Here is a 24,808-nt window from a genome sequence, read left to right as displayed (position 1 = left end):
TGTGTATGAAGAAGTCTTTTACTTGCATTGCTTCATATTGTTAAGCAAGGTGATTTACACTTATTTAACTGAATTTTGAATGTTTAAATGAATGTTAAATTTGCAGCCATAATTATGCAATAAAATTCCTTACAGAGATATATACCCCGTGAATCTCCCTATTTTATCTTTTCTATCATCAACAATGACAACACGCATTGAGTTCTTCGCAACAATTTCTTACTTCATTCCGGAACTCCTGTGCAGCAGTTTGAAGTATGTGCGTTTTCAGTTAGCACAAGCTCAAGGCGTCAAATTCATTTAAAGGATTTATTTTAAAAGTCTTCCTGTTACATCAATTCAGCAAAATTACAGAATCCCCGGAAGAGGGGAAAATTAACTTCACAGTCTCAACAGTGTTTTGTTTCGGAACAGACTCCTTGATAGTTTAGTAACAGTACAGGTTTAATGGGTTGGCTGTACAATTGGCACTTGAGAAAAAAAATTAAGACCAAGCAAGCGAGCAAAGAGGAGACTCCGTTCAGCAAGTTCTCTCTAAACAGCCTGCCAAGAGATGGTGATGTTTCGAGGGCAGAAGGGGGATGTTAAAGTCTACCGTTAACAGGCACAGAACGGACGGAGAACTAACCCTCTATTACGAACCTTTGTGTTGGCATAAACAAGATACCAAGGACGGTACCATGATTTCAGTGTCCCGTGACTACAAACTGAAAGCAGTAGTACAAACGGGAGTGGCTAAAACTCATAAGGAGTTCTAAAAGCAAAGGGAATCTGTTTTGGCTACAGCTCAGCAATCACACCACTCTGTTCTGGCCTTACTAGTCTTACATTTATGTTCAATGGCTACATGGCAAGAAGAGAGGTGCAGAAGACACTTTCCCCCTGAGAAAATGTGGTGTTATTACACCTCACTAGCCACAGTAGACCTCTTCTGCAGCACAGTCTGGTGAGGAGGGTTCGAATGAGTCGGTAACAGAATACACATGTCCACATTAGGACATGAGGAGCCTCGCTGACAGGTGACAACCTGTGTCTTCTCTACACAACACGTGACCCCTTAGTCTCTGGATGCCCTCATCTACGTACTGTTTTAAGATAGGGTGCAAAAAAACAGAAGGGGGGGGGGGGGCAATTCTGGTAAATACAGTACACTTCACACACTGCAGCAAGCCCACTAATTACACACGGCCATCTCAATAGCACAGCTAACAACGCAACCACTCCTTATGCAACATGTACCATGAAAACAATTACAACCCTCACACAAAGCAGTGGTTGGACTGAAAAATGAAAAGGGACAAGCCTGCTGGGTTCAACTCAAAGCCAAAAAGTTCACTGATGATGAAGCTGTGGATGAGTCACTCCTCTAAGTTTCCTTTTTGCTTTCCCCAGTTTACACTGCACTCGCGATGGACGCTTGTCAACAAACCAAACGTCATTATTTTTCTACACACCTCCCTTGACACGTGTGTGTGCGCACATCGACCCACGTACTACCACAAACACGGTCATTTGTTTCAAAGCACAGAATTTTTTTAACCATATTTACGAATAATTTAAAAATTAAATTGATACCTGATACCACAAGTGGCATAAAATACAGGTGTCTACATGACAAAAGGCAAATAAAGTTTTACAAACAATTTAGAGAGTAGGGATATCTAAAGTGAGAGACTGGGTGCCATGAGCAGTGGAGCCAAAGAGAAGTGACTTGTCCAGCAGAGGAGGGCAGCAACGGAGTACTCAGAAAACCCATCAGTCAGTCTCAAAAAGCAGTAGAGGAGGCCCAGAAGCACTGCTCTGTCCCAATGTGTCCCCACTTTACCAACTGGAGAGGCTTTTAAATCAGCGCTGTATCAACATTACAGAACATAAATTACCAGCCTTTTTGCAAAACCAAGATCCTACAGATCTGAAAATGAAGATACTAAATAAGAGCAATTACAAACAAACTCAATTATTATGTGGAGGTGGGGGTGTCAGCACCAAAAGTGCTTCAGAAAATATTCTTTGTCACAAATTGTTTTAATTGGACGTGGGGGGTAAGAAGGGGGTTGTCCCCACCTACTTCTTCTCCTTCTTCTTGTCCTGTTGAACACAGACAGACCTCCTGAGAAATGAACATTTCAAACTTCCCCTCTGTAGGTCATCTGTTACAATGGTACTTTATTTTAAACTTCTCCATTCCCACTCATATTTTATTGAAGTTCTATTAAAGGCAAACTAATTTTTGGATGAGATCAAAAGCTTCCTGAACTCCCCCCCAACACCACACACTAACTGCATAGGCTCACCTTTTCATTCATGGCCAGGATGACCATAAGCTTCCTGAAGATGGTGACAAAGTCAAGAAAGAGGTCCACACAGTGCCTTAAAAATAAAGACCAGCCATCACTGACTAGGACAAGTGAGTTCATGTAAACACACATCACATGGCAAAGTAGCACCAGTTATAATTATAGCAAAATTCCTGTCTGATCTGTTACAGCACTTAATGAAATTTGAACCTCAACATCTGAAACGAAAGCACAGCAACCCATCTCATTCACACCCAAGAGAAAACACTGCCCACAACTAAAAGTCTGTGTTTAGCTGTTCTACAAAAAAAAAAAAAAAGAAAAAAAAAAGAAAAGACTTTGTATCTGGAGGAAGCAGGAAGGGGCAGAACTATACCTTACCAGATATAGTCTTTATCTCCCATCTCTGCCTTCTCAATGATGAGCTGAGTATCGAAAAGCACAAATCCGCACATCACAGCCAGCCCCAAGTACATGTGAACCTGTAGACAAAGATGGGATCCAAGTTAAAACATGGTTAATAGAACATAGACTGACTACACCTTTATGACCACAGTCATTTTCTTTCTGACCTTAAAAAGCATCACTGATCCTACAAAGAGATTAGCCAGGGACAAGAGGAGCATGATGATCAGTCCAGACATGAGTGTTCCTACAAGAGGGGAGAACGGAACCATTAGTAGGCTGTTCACATCTCTGATTTATTCTGGTTCACAGGGCTGGTGAACAGTGTGGAACTGCTACACTGACATGCATCTTAAAGCACAGGACTCATGTGTACCGCTCTGTAGAAGCTCATTGGTTTGCAGCACAGCCTCACACCTCCCTCCCTACAGTCTATAATAAACCACTACTTTGCCTCTTTGCATAACAGTCTGAACATTTCATTTTAAAAAAAAAAAAAATGAATATTGGAGAAACAACACTTGGCCATTGTACCACACTTACCTCCATCATATCCATTTTTCAAAATTCAAATGCCGAAGTCAAACCTTGGTATAACGTACATGTACAAGAGCAGCTCACCTCCCAAAAAGATGTAGCTCCTGCGCTGGGCATATAGAGCACTAAGTGTGAAGCACAAAAAGATGATGGATGTTCCCAAGAAGGCAGTCACAATGATGCTGCAGAGACACAAAGGACCATTAAAATATTACATACTTTCCTGTACAGTGCTTTTAAAGTGCACTGAAAGTGTGTGTCAGTTTCTATAATGAGTGGCTGAACCAAACTTCAGTGCACACTAAAATGACATTATGAGGTGTACAATGTTTACCTTGGATTAACGGCAATGACAAAATCCATTGTAGGCCCAAGACCAACACCTAACAGCAGGGGGAAAAAGGAGTTATTGCTACTGTTAAAGATAAGAACACCAGTTTTATAAATCATCCAGCCATATTGTAAAATGGCCTACTCTGGCAAACATGAAGAGAGTAAAGAAATATTACAAGGCTGGCTCTGTCAAGGGGAGTGTGGTCTTACCTGTGAAGAATGCAAACCCTGCAAGGATGGCCAGCCTCTTCTTTTCTGTTTCTGGGTTGTGTGGTGTCATGGCCAACCAAGCCATCATGCCTAGTGAGCCCAACAGGGATACAAACCCGCCCTTGAAAACAAAGAATGTAAACAGAAAGCTTCTGAGAACATCATGTGTTTCATCAAGCTTCAAACAGCTATGGGAAGTGAACATGACAAGGAACAGTGAAACAGGGACACAATGTGAGATATAAAAAGCATAAGCCCCTTGCTTGCCATCTGAAAGTGAAAAGATACGTTGAGAGAGAGTGTGCACTGGGACCACAATGACCATAAGAGGGCTTACCTGGAAGAGTCGGGTGACCACGTGGACATAGGCCCCAGCAGCAGCCACGAGCATGCACACAGCCAGACTGGAGTACACATTCTTCAAGTGGTGCTGGGTAGAACGGGAACTAATGGCAACGCAAAAGAGTAAAACACTAAACAGTTATCGATCTTACAGCACCGCTGAGATAAGTCACGCAGCCAAACCAGTTTACCAGCTGGTATTTTCGTTACAGATCTGCCAAGTGTTACTTTTTATATGTCTATATGCTTCATGAACTGCATGAATACAACAAACTCGCAGATTTACCAGGATTTTAAATGACATCTTCAGTCAGACTTTTGCTATAAGAACCACGAGACTTGAGGATTTGGAAATTGGATTTTAACTTTCTCTTTAACATCCGAGCCAGTTTTTTTTAAACAATCTGCAAGTCCCTGGAGTTCTAACATAGATATCACTGTAGATGTGGTGACACCGGTTGCACTTCCAGGTTTCACTGCTTGTATATTATATTTTAACATTAAAAAAAGACTCGGAATCATCCCTAGACCTTAAGAAAACAACCATAATCATGACACCACCTGATGTCCCAAACATATAAGCTATAATGTGCAGTTTTTGTGCAATATTATGAGCAAATGTGTTGTGCAAAGCAATATTAATTCCTACTTACATGAAAGAGAATATTAAAACTATTTTGGAGACAGGGAAAAAAAAAAATCTTACATTTGAGAGAACTTAAACAGGGCATCAAAGTTGATGTTGCGATCAAACACATTCATCTTGGAACTGAATCGATCTCTGCTGAGCCGAGAATTCCTTTACCTTCAAGAACAGCAAAATAAACATTAAAAAGTGAAAAAAACAAAACACAGTACATACTATTAAAAGGTCAGCATACTTGACACTTTACGGTGGCTCTTCAAATTATGAACGCAGCTGAGACCGGAAATCTGTCTGTAACTCGTTTTGTTCTAAACTCCAAAGTAAATTACCTATTAAAAGGTTACTAATGGTCCTGATTCATTTTGGTAAAAATATATTGTATTTATAGGTTAAGTAAAAATCTAAATTTAAATATTCTGTAAGACTTTTTTAAATTAACTAGTGGCCATCACAATACTAGTTTAAAACTAGTGAAAATGCAATATTTACGAACTCAGTCCTGGATGTTGGCGACAGTGAAGGAAGTTTACATTGAGACCGTCACTTGGTTTCCATGGTAACGGGCGCCTATTACGTCGCCGACACTCGCGCGCGGTGGAGAGGAGCTCCGACAGCGACCCCGCACTCCTTTCCCACTAAGCGCTTGGATTTTACAATTTTAGAAAATACTAACGTGAACACGTGCACCAACGGGACCAAAGGAATGAAGAAAAAAAAAAAAAAAGGGCAGCACGAAAAGTCGAAACTCGACCGTTCGGAGCCCACGAAGACAAGTGAAGTGTCTGTGTGACGTCCTCGTACTCTTCCAGAACAGCGGCCTTGTTTGTGCCCAAAAACATGAATTTCATGCACCAGTTGCACAAATTAACAAATACAACACGTGACTTTTGTAAAAAAATATTAGTGAATGTGAACAGAAACCCAGGTCTAACTTCATCATCATGTATGCAAAAACGTATAGAAAAGAGCACAGAGATTCGCCTCAGATCATGTAAACGCGAGTCTGGTGAGAGAATGTATGTGTGTGTGGTGTGTATTTACATACGAAATGACTCTATGATTAATTGTGTTTCACACCATCGTTCACAACAATGATTCAACAACCCAGCGAGAAGTGACTGCACCGAAACACAACAATCTCACAGTCACAGTGACAGTCCTCCCGACGTTTAAAGGCCATAAGCAATATGGGGATCGAGATCGGCCTCGTGCTTCCCCGCCTCTTTTGTCTAGAGACATGGATAGGCTAATGCTAGGCTAACGGAGCTAATGCTAGCACACGGATTCGACAAACGCCCCAACCAAGCAAAACAGGGCAGACATGATTTCGAAAGCCTTGGGCTGCAGTTAACCGGCAAACTGACCACAATCAGTTTGTAAAGGTCTAACACGACTCTTACCCGATGTGTGTCAGTCTTTCTGCTGCTGTACTTCGATATTATTCGGTTTTATTTTGTTTTCCCGTGCGACGGCTCCTCGGCTCGGCACTCGAAACGCCAGCGCTACGTGTCGCTTCACTTTCCCTCACGTCAAAACGCGGTGACGTCAGCGCCGGAGAGGTGCGGCTCCAGGAAGTACGTGCTGCACGAGCTCACGTTATGTTCGCGCAGAAAGGGGCGCTCGCATATTTTTAAATTAAACAAAATAAGGTATGAGGTAATGACAGTAAAATAGGTCTTTGCAACTTATTCTGCGCTTTTGTTTAAGAAGTTCATACAGTAGAATTATTGCAGTAAATTGAATGTGTATGACATCTGATCTGGCCAGACGACACCGTTCCTGCGGGGATTGGCTGCGGGCTTCGGAGTGCCGCGACCTTCATTCATTAGGACAAGCGGTTATCGATCGTTGGCGAGTGCGTGGGGAACTGTGGCAAAGTACAGACTCGGTAACTTCTCGTGTAAACACGGACACACATGCCTGGCATGGTGGTTATCGTGGGAAGGCAGCTTGATGATGCCACAGCGACCGAAGAGGTACAAATATTTGCCCACATTTACAGATGTAACAGACAATGAATGAACAGGTACCTGCTAGAAGGAAGACGAAGTGTGTGTGAAAGCACGGTACTTGCACCAGCCTGCTAAGAGGAAGCGAAAAGCGCACACCGACCCCACGCTATTGTATTGTTAATCGTTGAAGTACTTCCTTGGTAGACTTTCCAAATGCATTATTTATTTAATTACAAAATAATACTGTGTACAATAGTTCATCCAGCGTTTTGAAATACAAGTGTGTCAAAACTGATCACGGGAATGAAGCGCCCGCTGGAAGAACGGAGATCCTTCAGTTCCACTGGCGTCCTGTAGATGGCAGCAGCCGCAGCACTTTATAGGCGGGGGGGTGGGGTGGGGGGTGTGGAATTCACGTGGTATAATTCACATTTCACTTACACGTAACATTTTATTATTTTGCAGTTAACATTTCGGTTTTTAACAGCGCGGGGTATGTAGTTGGGTGTTTATCTCCTGCAGAGTTCAAGAAACTAGAACGTTTCTTCTCAACCTCATAAAATAAGAATCAGTGTACAAATCAGGACAAACCTTATGATTCTTCCACATAATTTAACAGTACTTTCAGAAATTATGTAGATACTCAGTATCCATTAGTTCCTGCATTGCAAGTCTGCGTTACTTTGCTGTAGCGGGTATACGTGTCCATAAACTTCAGAAATGACATGAGGTATTTGCAGCATTCCTGCTATACACTAGAACCTTCCAGAACTTTTAAAGTGCTCCTGTAATAAGCATTTATTAAAGTACATAATAAAGTACATCAGAAACCCAGCAGTTTTGCAAACTGCACAGTCCAGAGAAGGTGTCACTGGGGATCCTACCCATAGAACTTCAGTGGCACATGAATGAAACATAGGCTGGTTTCCTCTGGTACTGTTAGCACAGTGGAGCAACAGCGCGTACAGCAGACACCCGTTGTTTCCCGGGCTGCTCCAGAGCTGCAGACGAATTCAGGCCGTGTGCAGTTTGCCTCGTCTTCTCCGGTCATTCTGAAAACAAGCAGTTCACACTGCTTGGATTCAGTGATGTGCATATTCCCTATGTGCAGTATAAATGCACAGGTTTATGGCATCACACTCAGCTGCAGGTGAATAAAGTGGCTGCAGGTTGTGTGTGTAGGGAGGCTGGGTTTCAGGAGGTCTGCAGTTGCCCCAGCCTGAATCCTTTGCTTACAACTCCTCAAAAACAGGGAGCAGATTGAGAAAATCGTATCCTTTAGGTCACCAAATCAGGATGGGACAGGTACCTGAGGATACACACAGAGGTCACTAAAAGCAACAGGCAGTGTATACAATGCAGCTGGGATGTCAAGTGTCTCACTCACAGCATTCTCAGGGTGAGAGGTGTAAGAGGCTGGGAAGTTGTCTCGGATGAGATTTTGTGGAGCTGCTGACCCAGACGACTCAAGTCCTCAAGCCCTGGTGGCCCAATCGTAACTCGCGGAGGAGCCAAGGGCAGAAGAACCACGCTAGTAAAGATGGTTTGTAACTGGGCCTGTACACTGGGGCAGATGCATTTGGGATTTTAATGAAATCAGAGCAATGGAAGGTAAAAAGAGGAAAGATAAAATGAAGAACAGGCAACAAAGGGGGTTGGATTTATAGTCAGTATACCAGCAAATTTAGTCAATTATGCCATACAGTACTGTGCAAAAGTTTTAGGTGTTTGGGGAAAAAAGCTGTAAAGTGAAAATGCTTCTGAAAATAATACTCTTAATTAATAAACTTTCTACAAAGCTTAGCTATCCATTGCCAACAAATGGCTTGTCCCGAGCGGGGTCGTGGTGGGCTTGGCTGGATCCCGCTCTCTGGCGGGTCTGGGGTTCGAGTCTTGCTTGGGGTGCATTGCGAAATACTGGCATCCCGTTATGTCGCCGGGTTAGGCTCCAGTTCGCCGAGACCCAGTTTGGGATAAGCACTTTCAGACTGTGTGCGTGTGTACTTTCTTTAAAGACATACAAAACCCTTACTGTAATACTGTAACTTTTTGCAAAAGGAATGCTTGGAAATCTAAAATATGCTCTTTTCCATTGACACTAATGCAGAAGACATTAAATAACTGTCAAATATTTTTGTGAAACATCTAAGTGCCTAAGAGTTTTGCACAGTCCTGTATGTTTATTCTACAAAGATTTAAGCAATGTCTTCACACACCAACAAGTCAGTGGTTTACACCAAGACTGTCACTAATAACCGCAAATAAAGTAGGAAAAACTACAATCACAGCAAGCAGAACAGACCCAGACCCTTATCAATACAGGCGTTTCAGTTTTGTACATTCCGTTTGACTTCTTTATGCCGTATGTAGTATTCAATCAAACATGAATGCTCAACAGAAACATGTCACTGTTCCTTGGTCTACCTTAGGTGTTTACAGCTGCTTCCCGAAACAAGTAATCAAGAATAGGCCGTGCTGGCAGGAACCAGCCTATCCTGGATTACTTGAACCGGGCCGCAGCCAGAAACAATGGCTCCACGAGAGGCTAGAAGGAGGACGGCTGCAGAGGTTTTCCACGAAATTAGGGCTGCAGTCAAGCTGGGAGGCATCTTGTCATATTTACAATGCAATTTAATATGTGGAGAGCCATGTGATTACAATACTGTCACTGTATTTGAAGTAAAACAGAAGAAGCCATCAAAGAGTGATGTGCAAACACCTCAACTCAAAAACAACATCTGTGTCAGTCAACAAGACAGCACATTATATTCAACAAATCAGGCTTAGTTTTTTTGCTTTTTCATAGGGGTCATCAACACTTCATGCATTTCTCAGAAGATGTGACTTTTACCAATAAATTCAGAAATGTTAGGAAGTCAAGTAAAGGTCAGATTGCTAAATATAGTCTGTAATTAATCTAATGTAACAGGTACAGGCAGCATGGTGGTGCAGTGGCGCTGATGCCTCAACACCTGTGTTGTGTGAATGTGTGTGTTACACATTGGATGGATGGGTGAATGATTGTAGCGAGTTTAGTGCAGTGTATCTAGTTTAGCAAGTTGCCTTTGATAAAGGTGTCAGCTAAATACTATAGTGACCTTCACACATCATTTTGGAGAAGAGCTCCTACTAAATACACACACACATTTTCAGAACCGCTTGTCCCATACGGGGTCACGGGGAACCGGAGCCTACCCAGTAACACAGGGCGTAAGGCCGGAGGGGGAGGGGACACACCCAGGACGGGACGCCAGTCCGTCGCAAGGCACCCCAAGGGGGACTCGAACCCCAGACCCACCGGAGAGCAGGACTGCGGCCCAACCCACTGCACCACCGCGCCCCCCTCCTACTAAATAAATAAATGTAAATGTATGTAAGACGGGGGGGGGGGGGGGGGGGGGGGCAGTGGGTTGGGCCGCAGTCCTGCTCTCCGGTGGGTCTGGGGTTCGAGTCCTGCTAGGGGTGCCTTCCGGCGGACTGGTGTCCCGTCCTGGGTGTGTCCCCTCCCCCTCCAGCCTTACCCCCTGTGTTGCCGGGTAGGCTCCGGTTCCCCGCAAGCCCGTATCGGACAAGCGGTTCAGAAAATGTGTGTGTGTGTGTGTGTGTGTGTGTGTGTGTGTGTGTGTGTGTGTGTAAAGCATATTATAATGATTTGAATGAAAAATTAACTATGAATGAATGCCACCAGAAATGCTAATTAGTGTATAATAATGAAAACACGTGTCAAAAAACTCCTTATTAAGGTCCCCTAAATCACGTCAAGCATGTTTCATGTGATAATTGTGACGCTTGTCATGCAAAACGAAAACACTGAGCACGAGCTTCACAGTGACCTGTTAGCAAGCAGGGGTTGCCTGGCATCCGTCCTCATATTCAAAGGTTTGGATCATCAGCCCTTTCCCCATCTGGAGTATACCCCTCACTCTTTAGTGTTTCACTTCAACTACATCACTGCATTGGAGAGATTCTTCAACCTGTCAACCACCACACAGAACACACGCACTGATGAACGTGGAGAGGTCTCTCTCACCTGATGTGCGGCTCCCTCAAACTCCATGGGCAGAATAAACATCAACATCACTGGTGGACTGAAAGAAATAATGCAAAAAGGGGTAATCGACATAATATCAACACCCACAATTACAGAAAACAGAAAGAGGAAATACTGCGTGACCGAGATGTAGCGGCACCGATAACAGAAATAAAGTGTGTAAAGAAGAACATCCACCACAAGCTGGACAGCAATAAGTCGTAAGTAACTATTACCTCTGCCATCACGCACACAGCTTGCTGGACCGAACGGGAGAGGAATACCTTAAAGAAGCTGTGCGCCAGTGTCTCGTCCAGATCGATGACCACGCATATTTTACCCTGCTTCTGAGGGGTCACCTTGGGCAACACACAGCTTCCTGGGATCTGGGAAAGTGTGCAGGACAACACACGTCACTGGAGTGCCACTCCTCACTGACACAAGCACAGTGCACAACCTGCTCTCGTTCCCAGCTTACCAACGAAATGGAATACCTCCAAGTCCCAATGCATCATCTGTTGGAGCTTAGGACAGGGTTTCCCCCAACCCAGCTCTGGACGACCCACTGCGCATGCAGGCCTTCGTTTCAACTGAGCTCTTAACTAGGTCTCATCAGGCTGTTAATTAAATACTCATCTGCTTTTGGCATTTCACAGCACTTCTCATTTAGAGCCACAGCGACAGAACTGCACTGTAAATGTTTGTGCTGATCGCTACATAATAGCCACTCTTTCCTCTTTCTGCTAATGGGTGAAACTCAAAGGATCAGAATGAAGCACTGAAGTCATTTATTAAGTCATTATAGGACATGCAATGAACCATAAGTATACTAAGCAAAAACTACGCTGTGTGACTAATTTAAGGGATACAAATCAGTGCAAGAAACATCAAGAATTATTATTGCATCTCATTAACACAACTACCTCCAACACATTTAAATCCCATAAAGTTGTTGAGATGATCCCAACATTCTGTTCACGAGCCACGATGGGGTTGGCGCTTACGAGGAGCCAGGACAGAAAGTCTCAGTCTGCCGGGCTGCTGGTTTTGGCCCGAGTTTGCTCATAATTTGCTGATGTCATGGTCAAAAACATGCCATCTAAGCTGGTATTTTGGATGTAAATCAGTCAAAGCTTTTTTAAGCATTCAGAAGAAGACCTTGATGCAGTACACAAGCTGTCAAACAGTCATATTTTATTAAATTAAACAAAATGACTGCTGAAGAGTTGGGGGGGGGGGCTTAGTGAAATTATGACCAAAAATACCCATTCTCTCCTTGCTAGGAGCAATCAATGTAAGTGTTTTGGAAAACTCTGGGAAAATTCCTTTGGGATGAAGCGTGGGTCTGTTTCTGCTTGATTACTTTTGTAGCATCCTTATCTTTATGGGCGCCAGTGCCAGGACACTCCTGCCTTAACTCCTTTTCCAGCGCTGAACGACTCCTTGACTTTTACTGCACATCTCTGTTTCAGAATGGTACCTCATCATGACTTCTTACACGTTATTGGACCATTTTTTTTCTGTCCTCAACGGGGCTGGTGAATGAGCTCCGACCATGTAGTAAACAGGTAGCTTCTCCTGGCATGAATACCTGTCTTCTTCGGCACTTTGCGACTTCCTATCACCGGTGATACTCTGTGTCACACTCCGGCAGAACCTAGTTTATACCAATCCAGTATTTTACTTGCTTCCAAACTATTTGTTATGCACCAAATACAGCCTAGATCTACTGTTTTACTTTCACTGAAGGAGTGACTTCATTGCGACCCTTATTCGCAGAGCAGCTCTTGCTCTCTTAGCACCTACCGAATGAACGAAAGACAACTTTGTGCTTTTACTCTCTCGGTAAATCAGAACCGGACCATTTGGGTCTTAGGGATCTGACATTCAGGCCAGAGACAGTGTTTTGTACGTATTTGATGAACCTGGCAGAAGAGTTTGAAGTAGATCAGACTACAAAAAACGGGGGGGGGGGGGACAATTACATTGCAACAGCAATATCTGACATCCTTGTTCCCACCCAGAAGACCCTCAACCAGACACAGGAAATGTAGAGCACGTGCAGGCAGGCTGGTTCCCAGGGGGCTAATTCATCAATCACTGATCTCCTCAGGACTGTTTTCAATAACAAAACGCTGGTTCTCTGCCATTTCATTGCTGTTTAAAAAGGAGGGGATTTGGATCCGTGTTTCTTATATTTTACACCGTAAGACAATGTAACTAACCTTGGCTTGAGTGGAGAACAGTGTTCTAGCGTTGTAGCCTTCCATTAAACTTGCAATTTCTGTACACTGAAGGTGGTGATGGGAAGCAACAACATTACCTTGGCAACCGTGCCACTTTCCTGAGGCTGCAGCAGCCCATCCTTCGCTCTGCAACAGAAGAGCACCTTCAAAATACTCCTGCTCCAAGGCTTCTTAGGTGAACACTTGTTGACCTGGCCTGCTGGAGAGTGCAAACAAACAAAGAGATAAAGAAAAACATAAGGCCCTGCCTGAAGTACTGAGGGCTGTGACGTTAAAATCACATTTACGTAAGCATCAGCAGAATCCACGGTGCACTGAGAGCACCTGTATGAGGCCACTTTCGCAGTGATGTTGGTTGTCAAGCCTCACAGTCACGAGGTGCATTAGGCCTCTGTAAAGAGACACTGGGCTACATGGACCCCTGTCCAAAGCCAAGCTTAAGAAAAATCAACACGCTCCCAGAGGCATCTCGCTACTGAGATGGCTGTGTTTGCGAGCATAATCTGTGTTTAACGAAGTCGGCTGTGTCTGGTATGTACGAGTTACATAATGTGCAGAGGGCGGGAAAACCACACAATTCCTAAGCCAGAAAATGCAGACTGACAACATTCCCGCCTCTTCGTTGGCCTCACGCACGGCAATTCATATTTGCACCACCCGGCAAAAACTCTTCTCCTCCCTGATGAGTGCAAGTATTCTGACTCAAGACCCTTGAGGATGAATGAGGAAAGCCTCTTCCCCTCCGTGGTGGCGCAGGCTTGTCCTGAAGCCCTGGGCAATCCGTGGATGCCCAAACACAGCGTAGTGCTCCACCGCGTAAGCAGTTCACCTTCAGCCTTGGCAGGAAACCACAAGAAGCTTTGTGCGGAACATTGAAAAGAGGGGACATTTCCAGGTCCGGTGTTCCTGACTTCTCCATTTGGCCAAATACAAGCAGCGTACAATCTCTGCTGCGCTCGAGGTCTCTGCGGAGATAGCACGTGAGTGCGGGTTCAAAATGACTGGCATCCTCACGGCTGAGAGGCTGTCTCTGCTCCAACAGCAGAACATCCAGCAGGAGCACATTAGACTAAGGCAGGACCGACCACTGCCTCTCTCTCCCTCTGCGTGCTCGCGAGACGTTATGTAACCTGTCACCAGGGCCCTCTGATGACGAGGGGGGCAGGAAACCGGAGGCTGACGTTATTGTGCAACTTTTCTGTACCTATTTATAAAGCCCAGGCATTCACGGGGTCCAAGAGAACAGGGGATGGGAGGTGGTGGTCAATGTCCGGCCTTTTAAAAAAAAAAAAAAATGTAATGACCAAAGATCTTCTATCTCCAAAAAACAAACACATAAAACAAGAAACACATGGAACGGACTCAAAAGACAACACTACCTTCATGAGCTCGTGGCTAACGTATCATTCAAAGACAATACATGGCACTGCAGGCTACATTTAGCAGCAAATTAAAACATTTCGACACGCGTGGCCAGACCAAGCAGGGTAAAGTGCCCGATACCAATATGCTTTTCATGCTGAACGATTCCTGGTCTGGCTTCCAAAAAAGAAAAACAACATTGCAAATCCTTTCAGTCATTACCATTCATTATATGCAGCAAGAAAACATCCCTTAGGATTCATCTGCTAACTGTCTCCAGGAGGAAGAGAGAGCGTTCAATTTCATTTCAGGCAGACTGTCAATGCAAAGACAGATGCTTCTTCCTTCAGTTCTTTATTACACCTGCTGGACATCCTTTGATGGCACTGAAGAAAGAAGCATGTTTCAATGAACAATGTGCACAATGGTACAGTTCCTCGGTTCGGCTAACATTTAATGCCATCTCAAGTTTCCACATAACTCATGCATGTTCCTGAGCGCACACACTCTGCAGAAACAAAGAGGAGAAAAAAAAAAAAAAAAAAAAAAACACAGCAATGGCATGATCCAGCCTGATCAACAATCCTTTTAAACAACTACATTACAGGACCTCATCATTTCACTATCCTGACCTAAACAAAGAAAAACAAACAACAACAACTAAAAACCATAAGAAGAACCCAAAGCTGCAAAAATGGAAAAGGAGCAGGTGACATGTCAGTGGAAGAGCCTCTGTTGTACTGCTCGAGGATCGAATCTAAAACATATTCCTATGACTGAGAAACTAACAAACATCGAATATAAAGCTTTACTGGGATCCTTATAGAAGCGGTCATTACAAAAGAGCTCTTTAAAGTTCCTCTTACAGAAAAGGCAGCAGATATGTACCATTATGAAACCTGTGACGTGTGAAGGCAAACGGGACTCTGACACCAGTTTAGACCATGTCAGAGCGCTCCTTCAGGAGTACGTAATGTCTGTCGTGGAGTCCGATGTAGACTGACCCTCCCTAGCAACACCCAAAGGCGTGCCGCACGCTTACATGTGTTCGTTTAGCAGACGCTTTCCTCCAAGCGACGTACGTCTCAGAGAAAAAAATACATCAACAGTGCACGACATCAAGCTGTGTTACAGGTTACGACAGGAGACCTTACGACACAACTAGAACCAGCCCTGCATCCGGCATTCTGCATATGACCTTATAATATTAACAAAGCACTACAGCAAAACAGCCAAGGCTGCAAACGACCACTTTCTCTAAAAATCATATTCATGACTTGGAACTTAGGAAGCATCCCAATCTACACAGCACATTATGTGCAGCAGTTTGAGAGCAGAGTTCATAAAGCTGTTGTGTTTGTACTGCTGAGAAGCCTCCGGACCTTCCCCAAAGCCTCAACGAGGTGCTGTGAAAGAAGCGTTTTCCATTTCTTCGTTCAGCGACGTATTTTGAAAGGTTTTATGTCTGAAACTAGTTTTGGTGCAATAGTGAAACTCTGGTTGGGCAACAGCATGCATGAATATATATGCCTAATAAATTATTCTGTTATTTCAATCAAATAAAAGAATGACAGATCAGATGTCACTATAAAATATCAAGAGACAAGTCATATTAAGTCTGATAAATGGATACAAAAATGTAAGCATTACGCAAATTTAATTTTTAGCAAATAAAATATATAAAAACATACGTGATAATGCCAAATAGACACTGACAAAAAGTATAATCTCTGCATTATGATGTACTGTTCTTACTGTACAACAGGTTATGCAGGCTATGTGTCTCAGATTTACCACGTCTGACCCAAAGTCATATAACTTCCACGTAGTATTTTGCTGTGTCCCATCTTACATTTACATTTATTCATTTAGCAGATGCTTTTGTCCAAAGCGACGTACATCTCAGCAAAAGTACAATTTATGCATTACATTAAGAGAAGGAGACATAGCTGCTGACACGAAAGTCTCAAGCAATCCTTACTCCCCCCCCTTTTTTTTTTTGGGGAAAGGACTACTTCTCTAAAGTGGTCCAACACGCAATTTGACATGTATATTCCTGACCTTAGTTCCTAATAAAAATGCTGAGGAAGCCTTTCTTAAAACATAATCAAGTGCAATCAATCTACAAAAAATGAGCCGGTAAGGTGACTTTGTATAGTAAACACACCAAATGTAAAAGGGGAGAGAGTCACTTCTGGTCAGCAGACACACTGATAAGACCCAAGTTCCAATAAATTGTATTTCCATCTAGAAACAAACAGCTGCATAATAGGTAAGTAAACCTACTGCAGCAATTCATTTCCCAGTGATCTTATTCAAAGTTTTAGGCTTCACATGTTCATCTCAAGGTAAACATGCACTTTTCACACATTGCTATTAATTGTTCACTTTGTTTTTGGTGAATCATGTAAATTTGTAGACTTCCTGTGGGACAAAACTAAAATGCTGGTGGACAATCTGCAAGACTGAATAAATACAAAAAAAAAAAAAAAAAACCCAAAAAAAGAACTGTCAAAAAAACTCATTCAATGTCACTGTGTAGCATGGCCATCATGTCCACGCAAAATTGGTCTGCACCCCTTGAGAAACATCTGAAACTAAATACGGCATCTACTGTGCATCTACAGTTTCATTTCCTTTTAGTTATTTTAAGAAAATGGGAAAAAAAAAAAAATCTACATGTGATGTACTAAGTGAGAATGGTCACAGATAAATGCCATGCACAGGAAAAGGTCTAGGGAAGACACATCTTCTCACACCGTCTGCAGGAAAACACACTATGCACTTTACATGTAAAAGTACATGGTTCTCACACATTCCACTTCCGCTGAGCCTTGTGCCTTCATCAAAACCTCGAATGTCAACTAACACTCACGTGTTAGCAGAAATCCTTCCAGACGAGTTATTACATGCTGTGCATCACACAAATACACTAGTAAACGGTTAAAAACATGGTTTAAAGAAACCGCTAACTAGCCAATAATGCTGGAGAATTTAAGTATTAGTTTCACAACTAATTGACTAAATCACTTGTTGTGTCAACCTACCAACGTGAACAGATCATAAAATGCTTGAGTTGAAAATCCGTAATCGCGCTATATTTTGGACTATAGTGTCCAAAAGCGTCCATCTCTTGAAGTTTCAATGTCCGCTGTAATAATCTGACCCACCAAAACTGCGCTCTAGCCACTGCAGCTACAGTAAGATCCACGTCTTTTCCAGGTGCACTCTACAAAACCAAGGTTTCAGCGTCGAAACACAGGAAGGCCGATCAACTACAGCCCAAGTGGCGTTCGTATCTTGTTCACGTCCACATCTCGCCTACAATCCAACACGTTGCATGACCCCTTTCGCCAAAATATTCGCAAAGCTGCATCTTCTATGATTTCATCTCATTACGCATCGCTCTTTTCAGCTGTCACGCAATGCTTCAACATGCTTTACGTTCCAGGAACGCGTTTCACATCCCAAAGACTACGCAAAAACGCGGTAACCTAACAAAGAACCATGTGATGTGTGCAGCACTTAGAACTTCACGCAACTTAAAAATCCAGGCGCGGTGGCCTGCAGTCCTCTGAGAAACACTACGGGGAAATAATTTTTCATCATCCACTAGCAGAGCAACCAGCCTATGTTATGAGCAGTAACTTAACTGATGAAGGTAGCTATTTCCACATTTTTCCCCCATATAGTGTCAGAGATGCTCTTCAATGTCTGTATTACAGATTTATGATATCGTAGTCTCATGTTTCTTATTTTTGCTTTCCCATTGCCCCGATGTAATTAATTAGAGGTGTTTTTTCCCTTTTAGTAAAAATAAAAAAAAAGGACTCATGCTTTTAGCTTTTTGGAGCTCTAATTAATTATGAAAGGTGGTGTAAATTGTTTTACAACAATTTATTCTTATCAAAAACATTAAAAGGGGGGAAACACTAGCTATTAAAGGGTACCAAGCCAAATTTTAACGTAATACATTAGCGAGTCAGTGGAGGGTCCCAGTTTGTGAAGATCCCTTAATCCACCAAAGTGTAATAAAAACAACAGTAGAGCAAAGACAGTGTGTTAACATCATCATTCACGTCACGTTACGTTACACAAACCCCACGAGAGCTGCGGCCAACACCTTCTTCCTCTCGTCACACCATCCCATTCCTGTCCATTTTCACCACTTGCTCTTTGACATTTCAGGAGAATTCAAGGCAGAGATGCTGCTTTGTGGGTGTTGAGGTGACAAAATCAGTTTTTTCATGACCACAGTGACTTGTGGGGTCAAAACAGGAGCACAGACAGAGGAGAAAAAAATAAGAGGGAAGAAACAGTCATTAATGCTTCCTCTGCGGACAGATGGTCCTGAAGGCAAAATCTACACAACAGTCCTTGTTTAACATGTGGATGTGGTCGTTGGGCGGGAACGCGCGCGCGCACGCACGCACGCACGCACGCGAAGCAGTCCGTCATCTTTCGCTTTACACTTCGCACAGCCTGTTGAGTTCAAAAAAATGCAAACACAAAATGTCCCACCACGGACTAAAATGGATGTTGGTGTCGCCGGCGCCGCGCGCTTCACAGCAAACAAAACCCTCGTCGCTCCTCATAAACAACAACAAAACCCCACCTGGGCTCCCGGAGCAGCCAATCAGCGTCGAGCAGGAGCATGAAGCGGCCTCGCGCCACACTATTTAAACGGCTCGCGCGTTGGCTGGTTTACCGATCGCAACGGTTACGGTCCAATTTTAAAGGCTTCAAAGCGAAAAATTATATATTACTCACCATTGGACTTTATTGTATTTAAAATATAGTAACAGTTAATGTTGGATATCAGCCGTAGGATTTGTGTCGCCACTTGAACACAAACATTGTACACCGACATGCGCTTCTTTGCCTCAGACGACGACGACGTCTGTGTGACAGGTCAGATGTGAGAACGCAGTACGCGCAGAGCTCAAGCAAAATAATGCTACCAAGTCACACTCCTTGCACATACGCCAAAACGCAGATAACGAACTTGTTAAATGAGTGTGAGAACAGCTCTTGCGGGAGACGGAGTCACGGACGGTTCCCTCGAACGAACGGCGAGGGACTGACGACAAATGTGACATGTCTCTCTCTCTCTCTCAAACACGCGTACGTATACATCCATCGCACACATGCTGCAATTTATTTAACACAAGCGCTGGACACATCTGAACACGTGAGTAAAATATACGGCTCACGTTGTTTTGCTAAAAATCCAAGTGAAACTGTTGCGTTGCTCACTCTCCGTCCCCGACTCTCTGTGTTTACCTGAGCAGCTTGAAGAACAAATGACAAAACACAGAAACGAGCGTCTCCCCGTTTTCAGCGCCAGGGCGAGTCTTCTTTATTCACTAGTGAGATAGATAGCAGAAGTTTGAATGTAACAAACGCGCAGCCCCTCGGATCCCACTGCGTTCCGCCCAAACGCGACCGCCTCGACGCGCCTGCACCGAACCGCTGACTGTCTATACCAAACTTCTGGCTTTTACTGTGTTTTCCTCCTACCTTCCGTTCTCTTCCATGTGGGAGGGGCGCTGGGTTTCGATTTTTCTCCGTTAGCTGGCTAGCTATCTTGCTCGCTTATGTGCCACTTTCGATTTGCTTCCGCGCTGGTGTTCGTGCGGTCCCTGCGAGCGCTTCACTGTTGCTCCAACATGGAGAATCCAGGCGAAAGAAGCAAAACAACCGAGGAAATGGGGCAGGGACGGTTTCAAGTTCCCCTTACTACAGATAAACAACCCCGGCGTTCAAATGTTTCGGAACACGGAAATATGAAAATAACTCGCTACGTCAAGAGATTTGGTAAAATTATAGGAGGCTGGGTAGAACTGATGAGAAATAATGTGTATTTAGGCTCTCCGAGGCATTGTTTTGCAGTTTCGGGGGACTGTAAGGGTGCCTTGAAACCGCTGGTCGTCTCGGATTGGATCTCCGGGAAGTGGGAGTACCGGAGGCATTCTTCTCCGCTCCGCGCGTCGCGCGCACAACACATTCCAGCGCTCGCTTTGTTGCGAGGCGCGAGAGGGGACGGCGCGCCGTCCTTGTCACATCCCGCAACATAATGACACTACAGATGTAATCGTTCCGCGAGGAAATGAAAGAATGGCAAAATAACGTAACCAAACGGTCCGTGTGGAGGTGTGACGGTTTACCTTGTCATTTTTACAGTAGCATTGTGAATCCGTCCGTCGTTGCAGTGTAATGCAGTGTAAATAAATTGTAATTAATAAATATTCCGAGATAAGCACCAAGAAGTGCACAAATTGGACATGGCCTATTTTTTCTTCTGAAATATAAACAGTATGACGTCATGTCAGGGTTGCGTGTTGCCATACATACTGATCACCATTTTGTTTCTGCGGCAGACAGGACAAAGGAATATATTACGGTGTTTTATATAATAATTTCACAAACAATTCTTGAGAAACCCGTGCAACAATTTTGTATATTTCACTGACTGTCAGAATGCAACGTAACACTGTTTGTCGTCTGCTTTTGATCATTTGTACGTTTGTCTGTTTTTAATTTTGTTGTTGCAATTTGCATGATGCTTGACTAGAAATGTACAAGAAAACAAAAGTTCTGCTTTTCAATAGCACAGAAGAACAAAGTTCAAGTATTTTATTGGATGAGCTAAAATTAATTTCCACACTGTAGTTTTAAAGATCAGGCTTATTTCTGTTTACAAACAGACACGTGACGAGACAAACACGCAGTAAAGGAAATTGTTCTCTTTTCATGATTTTCATATTTTCTCTGCTTGGACAAGTGTTATGGGTGTGTGTCTGAGATGAGGGAAGTGCAACTTTGGGAAGCGCAGTAGTGCCTGTAGTCACAGTGCAAGGGAGGTGTGTGTGTGTGTGTGTGTGTGTGTGTGTGTGAGAGAGAGAGAGAGAGAGATATATTGGGACCGCATTTTCATTAACTTTGTACATACACATAAGCTAGAATGGGAGCAAACTGAGGGCCGGGACACTCCAGACCACTTTGCAGATGTCAAACCTGTAAACCATACCTTCTTCAGCCATCTGTTTTCCAAGATTTTTTTTTAAAAGCCTGTCATTTAGGTCTCACCTTTCCAAAAAAGTACTTTAAGGCCATTTTTTTTTTTTTAAAGGTATGGAGTACTTTCAAATTATTTTTTGAGGGCTGAGCTTTGAGAAATTAAAGCAACTGAAGTTGTGAAATCTCATTTTGTTATTCTAAAATTAATCTAGGAGGTTTGATTCCCCAACAGTCCTTTAAATAAATGTGTGCAAAATGCAGAAACAGGTGCCGATACTGTATGTTTAATACAACCCGCAGTGTTCAGTTCTGTACCTTTTTTTGCCACAACTGGAAAACAGTGAATTGAGGGGAGGAGGATCTGTGTTTGCAGGGATGTTTGAACTGTGTGTCACTGCAGCTTTTGTTCTCCCCAGGACTACAGATGAGCCCACACACTCCGACCACACAAACCCAGACACGGCGGAAGAGGGTGTGGGAAAGGAGGGAGACATGCGTGGGAGTGGGTACTGTAATTCTTTACATCTACTGGTTTACAGCGTGCAGCTTCCAAAATAAAAACCAAATACCCTATACTCGTGATATAGACTGGTTCATTTCAAAGCAGTAGGGTGCAGTGAGGGAACTAATGAATCCTGTTACAGTGTTTTCTAATTGATTTTTGAAAATCACCTCTTAGTTGCTCTCATTAAAGTTTAAAGGTACTTTATTCCCCAGAAGTCAGATTGCATACTTCCAAATTATTTCAATGACTGTCTTATGGAAAAATGTAGTATCTTGCATATTGAAATAGCATTTGGTCTTCTTTATTATTTCTGTACTACTTTTATTTATGGACAGAGTAGTAATTCCAGCAGGAGATTTCTCGTATGTTTATGTCTTAGTGCCATAGTATACCATAAAACTAAGGGGGAGGAAAAAATGTTTATTTTCCTTGTCAGATGGAACAGACGTGTCAGCCAAATTTATTTAAACGTTTCATGGTTATGTGCAGAAATGGGAGACAACTTTGTTTTGGACACTTTTCCAGTAAGGTCTATTGAAGTATATATTTTGCAGGACTGAACCACCTTCATGACTGACTTCTTTGACTAATCAATCCACAGTTAATGTATTGTTTGTGGTGAAAGGGAAACGATTGCAGTATTGGTAATGTGACCAGGTTTCAATGACGTTGCTCTCTGATACAAATTATGCTGGGCATAGCTACGTATAGCTCTTGTGGCCTGCTTATTTTTGGAAGTTTTTCCATTCTCTTCCTCCTTCTACTTGTCATGTTGGGTGTGCATTCCTTCGAGCCGAGGGCCAGGGAGGGAGACGTCTGCTCTTGAGGCCCCTGTGCTGATTCGAAGGGGAGAAGCGGTGGAGTACTCCACACCCAGCACAGGGAAATCACATTGCTTCATTCCGCAACAGTGCGATCGGCGCAAGGAAATGTTCAGAGCGCAAACCCTACCTGTGTATAGGCAAAACGGTTGAGAAATCCACACGTGTGAAGTATCTGGATTTTCATTTGTTCAGTTGTAGGGAAACATTATGCAGCTTTCACATGCAGTGGTACCTTTAAGCCTGTTTTGTACACTGTTTTGAAAGATCAAAATGTGTGTGAGATCTCTAAACTTTATCAAGTTCACAAAATGTCCGAATTCTGTTTCTCGTTTCTGGAGCCTCTAAAATATTTTTGTTCCAATGTAACAAATGCATAATTATTTTTTTGTACTTACTTACCTTTCTAAAAAGTGTTTTTATATTTCTGTAGTGAAATTATGCATTTCAGTAACTAGATCGTATTATAAAGACAGTGAGTACTTTATGAGAAAATGAATGTTTTTAGGCTTTGAAGCGGTTCGATTTAAAGGACACATAGTTTTGGATGTAACAAGCACTTTGTTCTGCTGTTCTCTACATATTTATTTTAAAGTTAAGAATTTATAGTTTTCATGAAATTTAATATTGTGCAGTTTGTACAGCTGTAGCTGATTAAACAAGCATTTAATCCCTTGAAATGACCCTCAAAACATATGGAATGTATTACCTCAGAACACAAAGGAGACAAAAAGATATTTTATGGCAACCGAAAAACTATTTAACAACCATCTTAGATAGGAGGTTAAAAACAAAATCTTAACTGCCTCAATTTCCCCATGAGTCACCTTAACTTTTCAAGCAGGTTATTTCACGAATTTAAATATTCTTACGTGCCTTTTATATTTAAATTATAGGATTTACTTTTATATGTTTCACTAATGTCCCTATCACATTATTCCAATGACCAACATTTCCAGAGACTATATTGCCCTTCTTATGCGACATTTTTCACTTTTTTGTAAATAATTCAGTACTTGTTTATAAGTATTGTCTTTTGCGGTCAAAATTTTCAAGTCTGGGCAGTTATGTCCATCTTTGTGTTAATCCATAAGTCCAACAGGCTGGAAAACTGCAATGGGAAGGTAATATTAATTTAAATGTTTATACCAGAAAATTTTCATCCTGTAAAAATAATTTTTGTTCAAATAAATATAATTATATGGGCCAGACAGAAATGTTTATCTGTAGATCTTAGTTTTAAAAAATATATGCATAATGAAGCGTTGCTGAATATGTTTGACTGCATAGGCTTTGTGTCCCCTCTTTCTTTTTTATACCAACATAAAATATTTAGAATATTCAAGACCAGCAGTAAAATTCTTCGCCAGGTTTCAGAGACATTTTCTGAAGAAAGGTGTAAAATCAAATTTTATCACTGTTCAAGGACACAGTGTATAATGGCACAAAAGCAATGGGAAAATGGATTCATGTACATTCTGTAAGAGGAACGATGTCCAGTTCAGCATCGGCAATATTGTGGTTATAGACAAAACGGCAACATCTGTTAACACATCGTCTAACTTCTTAGTGCAAATTACTGCGCATTCGGTGAAAGGAGATTTTCTCAGGGTTCCTTTCTTCCTCACACTGGACCTGTACTGTAGTTTACCACACAGATGCAGTAGCACCACATTTTCAGAGTTTGGTACATTTACTTGCTCATGTTGTGTAGCTGTTGTATGTCTTTTGGCCACAACCCATGCTTTTGTTTTGTATCCACAAGGAACTTAAATGTTGCCAAAAGCCAAACATGATTGGAAAAGACTCTTCTTTTTTGGGGAAAACATTTGCACAAGAGCACATTGCAAAGATTAAATTACTCTCAGGAATGCATCTGATATTCGCAAACCTTCCGCTTTAGCAGAAAGAGTGGAGGGAAAAAAATTCTTAGAGGATGTACAACCAAGGTAAATTTAGTCAGAGACGTTATGTGTGTATATATATCAGATAGAATATATCATTTGAGTCAGAGAAACACGGAGTGCAGCATGTCAGTTTCCAATCTGTGCTGTACATCGGAGAACAAGCAGAGGGAATGTTGTCATGTGATTTGCAGGAAG

The 24,808-nt window shown here is 42.6% G+C and overlaps 1 protein-coding gene and 1 long non-coding RNA gene across 4 annotated transcripts; both read right to left on the bottom strand.

Moving 5' to 3' along the window:
- Positions 1-491: 491 nt before the first annotated feature.
- Positions 492-6,312, bottom strand: LOC108939446 (probable Bax inhibitor 1). The gene is made up of 10 exons (XM_018760802.2): positions 6,171-6,312; positions 4,831-4,929; positions 4,120-4,228; positions 3,783-3,903; positions 3,574-3,622; positions 3,324-3,421; positions 2,870-2,949; positions 2,679-2,779; positions 2,295-2,370; positions 492-2,088 (listed from the first exon to the last, which is right to left on the bottom strand). The coding sequence occupies exons 2-10, from the start codon at positions 4,884-4,886 to the stop codon at positions 2,065-2,067; spliced, it is 714 nt and encodes a 237-aa protein (XP_018616318.1). The 5' UTR covers positions 4,887-4,929; positions 6,171-6,312; the 3' UTR covers positions 492-2,064.
- Positions 6,313-7,147: 835 nt separating this feature from the next.
- On the bottom strand, positions 7,148-20,551 carry LOC108939049 (uncharacterized). Of its 3 annotated transcripts, none has more exons than XR_001966479.2 (6): positions 19,881-20,551; positions 13,076-13,194; positions 11,037-11,138; positions 10,753-10,810; positions 8,110-8,286; positions 7,148-8,031 (listed from the first exon to the last, which is right to left on the bottom strand). It is a non-coding gene; the product is annotated as an uncharacterized LOC108939049 (long non-coding RNA). The 3 variants fall into 3 exon arrangements; XR_001966477.2 differs by having other exon boundaries at positions 13,076-13,197; positions 19,881-20,548; XR_001966478.2 differs by lacking the exon at positions 19,881-20,551 and adding an exon at positions 19,644-19,858 and having other exon boundaries at positions 13,076-13,197.
- Positions 20,552-24,808: the final 4,257 nt, after the last annotated feature.

The sequence above is a fragment of the Scleropages formosus genome, chromosome 19, assembly GCF_900964775.1.
Source record: "Scleropages formosus chromosome 19, fSclFor1.1, whole genome shotgun sequence".
In the NCBI taxonomy this organism is placed as follows: Eukaryota; Metazoa; Chordata; class Actinopteri; order Osteoglossiformes; family Osteoglossidae; genus Scleropages; species Scleropages formosus.
The sequence above is the reverse complement of the archived record's forward strand: the minus strand, read 5'-3'. Positions and strand labels throughout refer to the sequence as shown.

What these genes read in the sequence shown, in the direction of transcription:
- LOC108939446 (XM_018760802.2), bottom strand. Translation starts at nt 4,886, where the DNA reads ATGAATGTGTTTGATCGCAACATCAACTTTGATGCCCTGTTTAAGTTC. An exon ending in TGGTCACCCGACTCTTCCAG is followed by an intron (nt 3,904 to 4,119) that starts GTAAGCCCTCTT and finishes TTTGTTTTCAAG; the next exon opens with GGCGGGTTTGTATCCCTGTT. An exon ending in GATCAGTGATGCTTTTTAAG is followed by an intron (nt 2,780 to 2,869) that starts GTCAGAAAGAAA and finishes CTTTGTCTACAG; the next exon opens with GTTCACATGTACTTGGGGCT.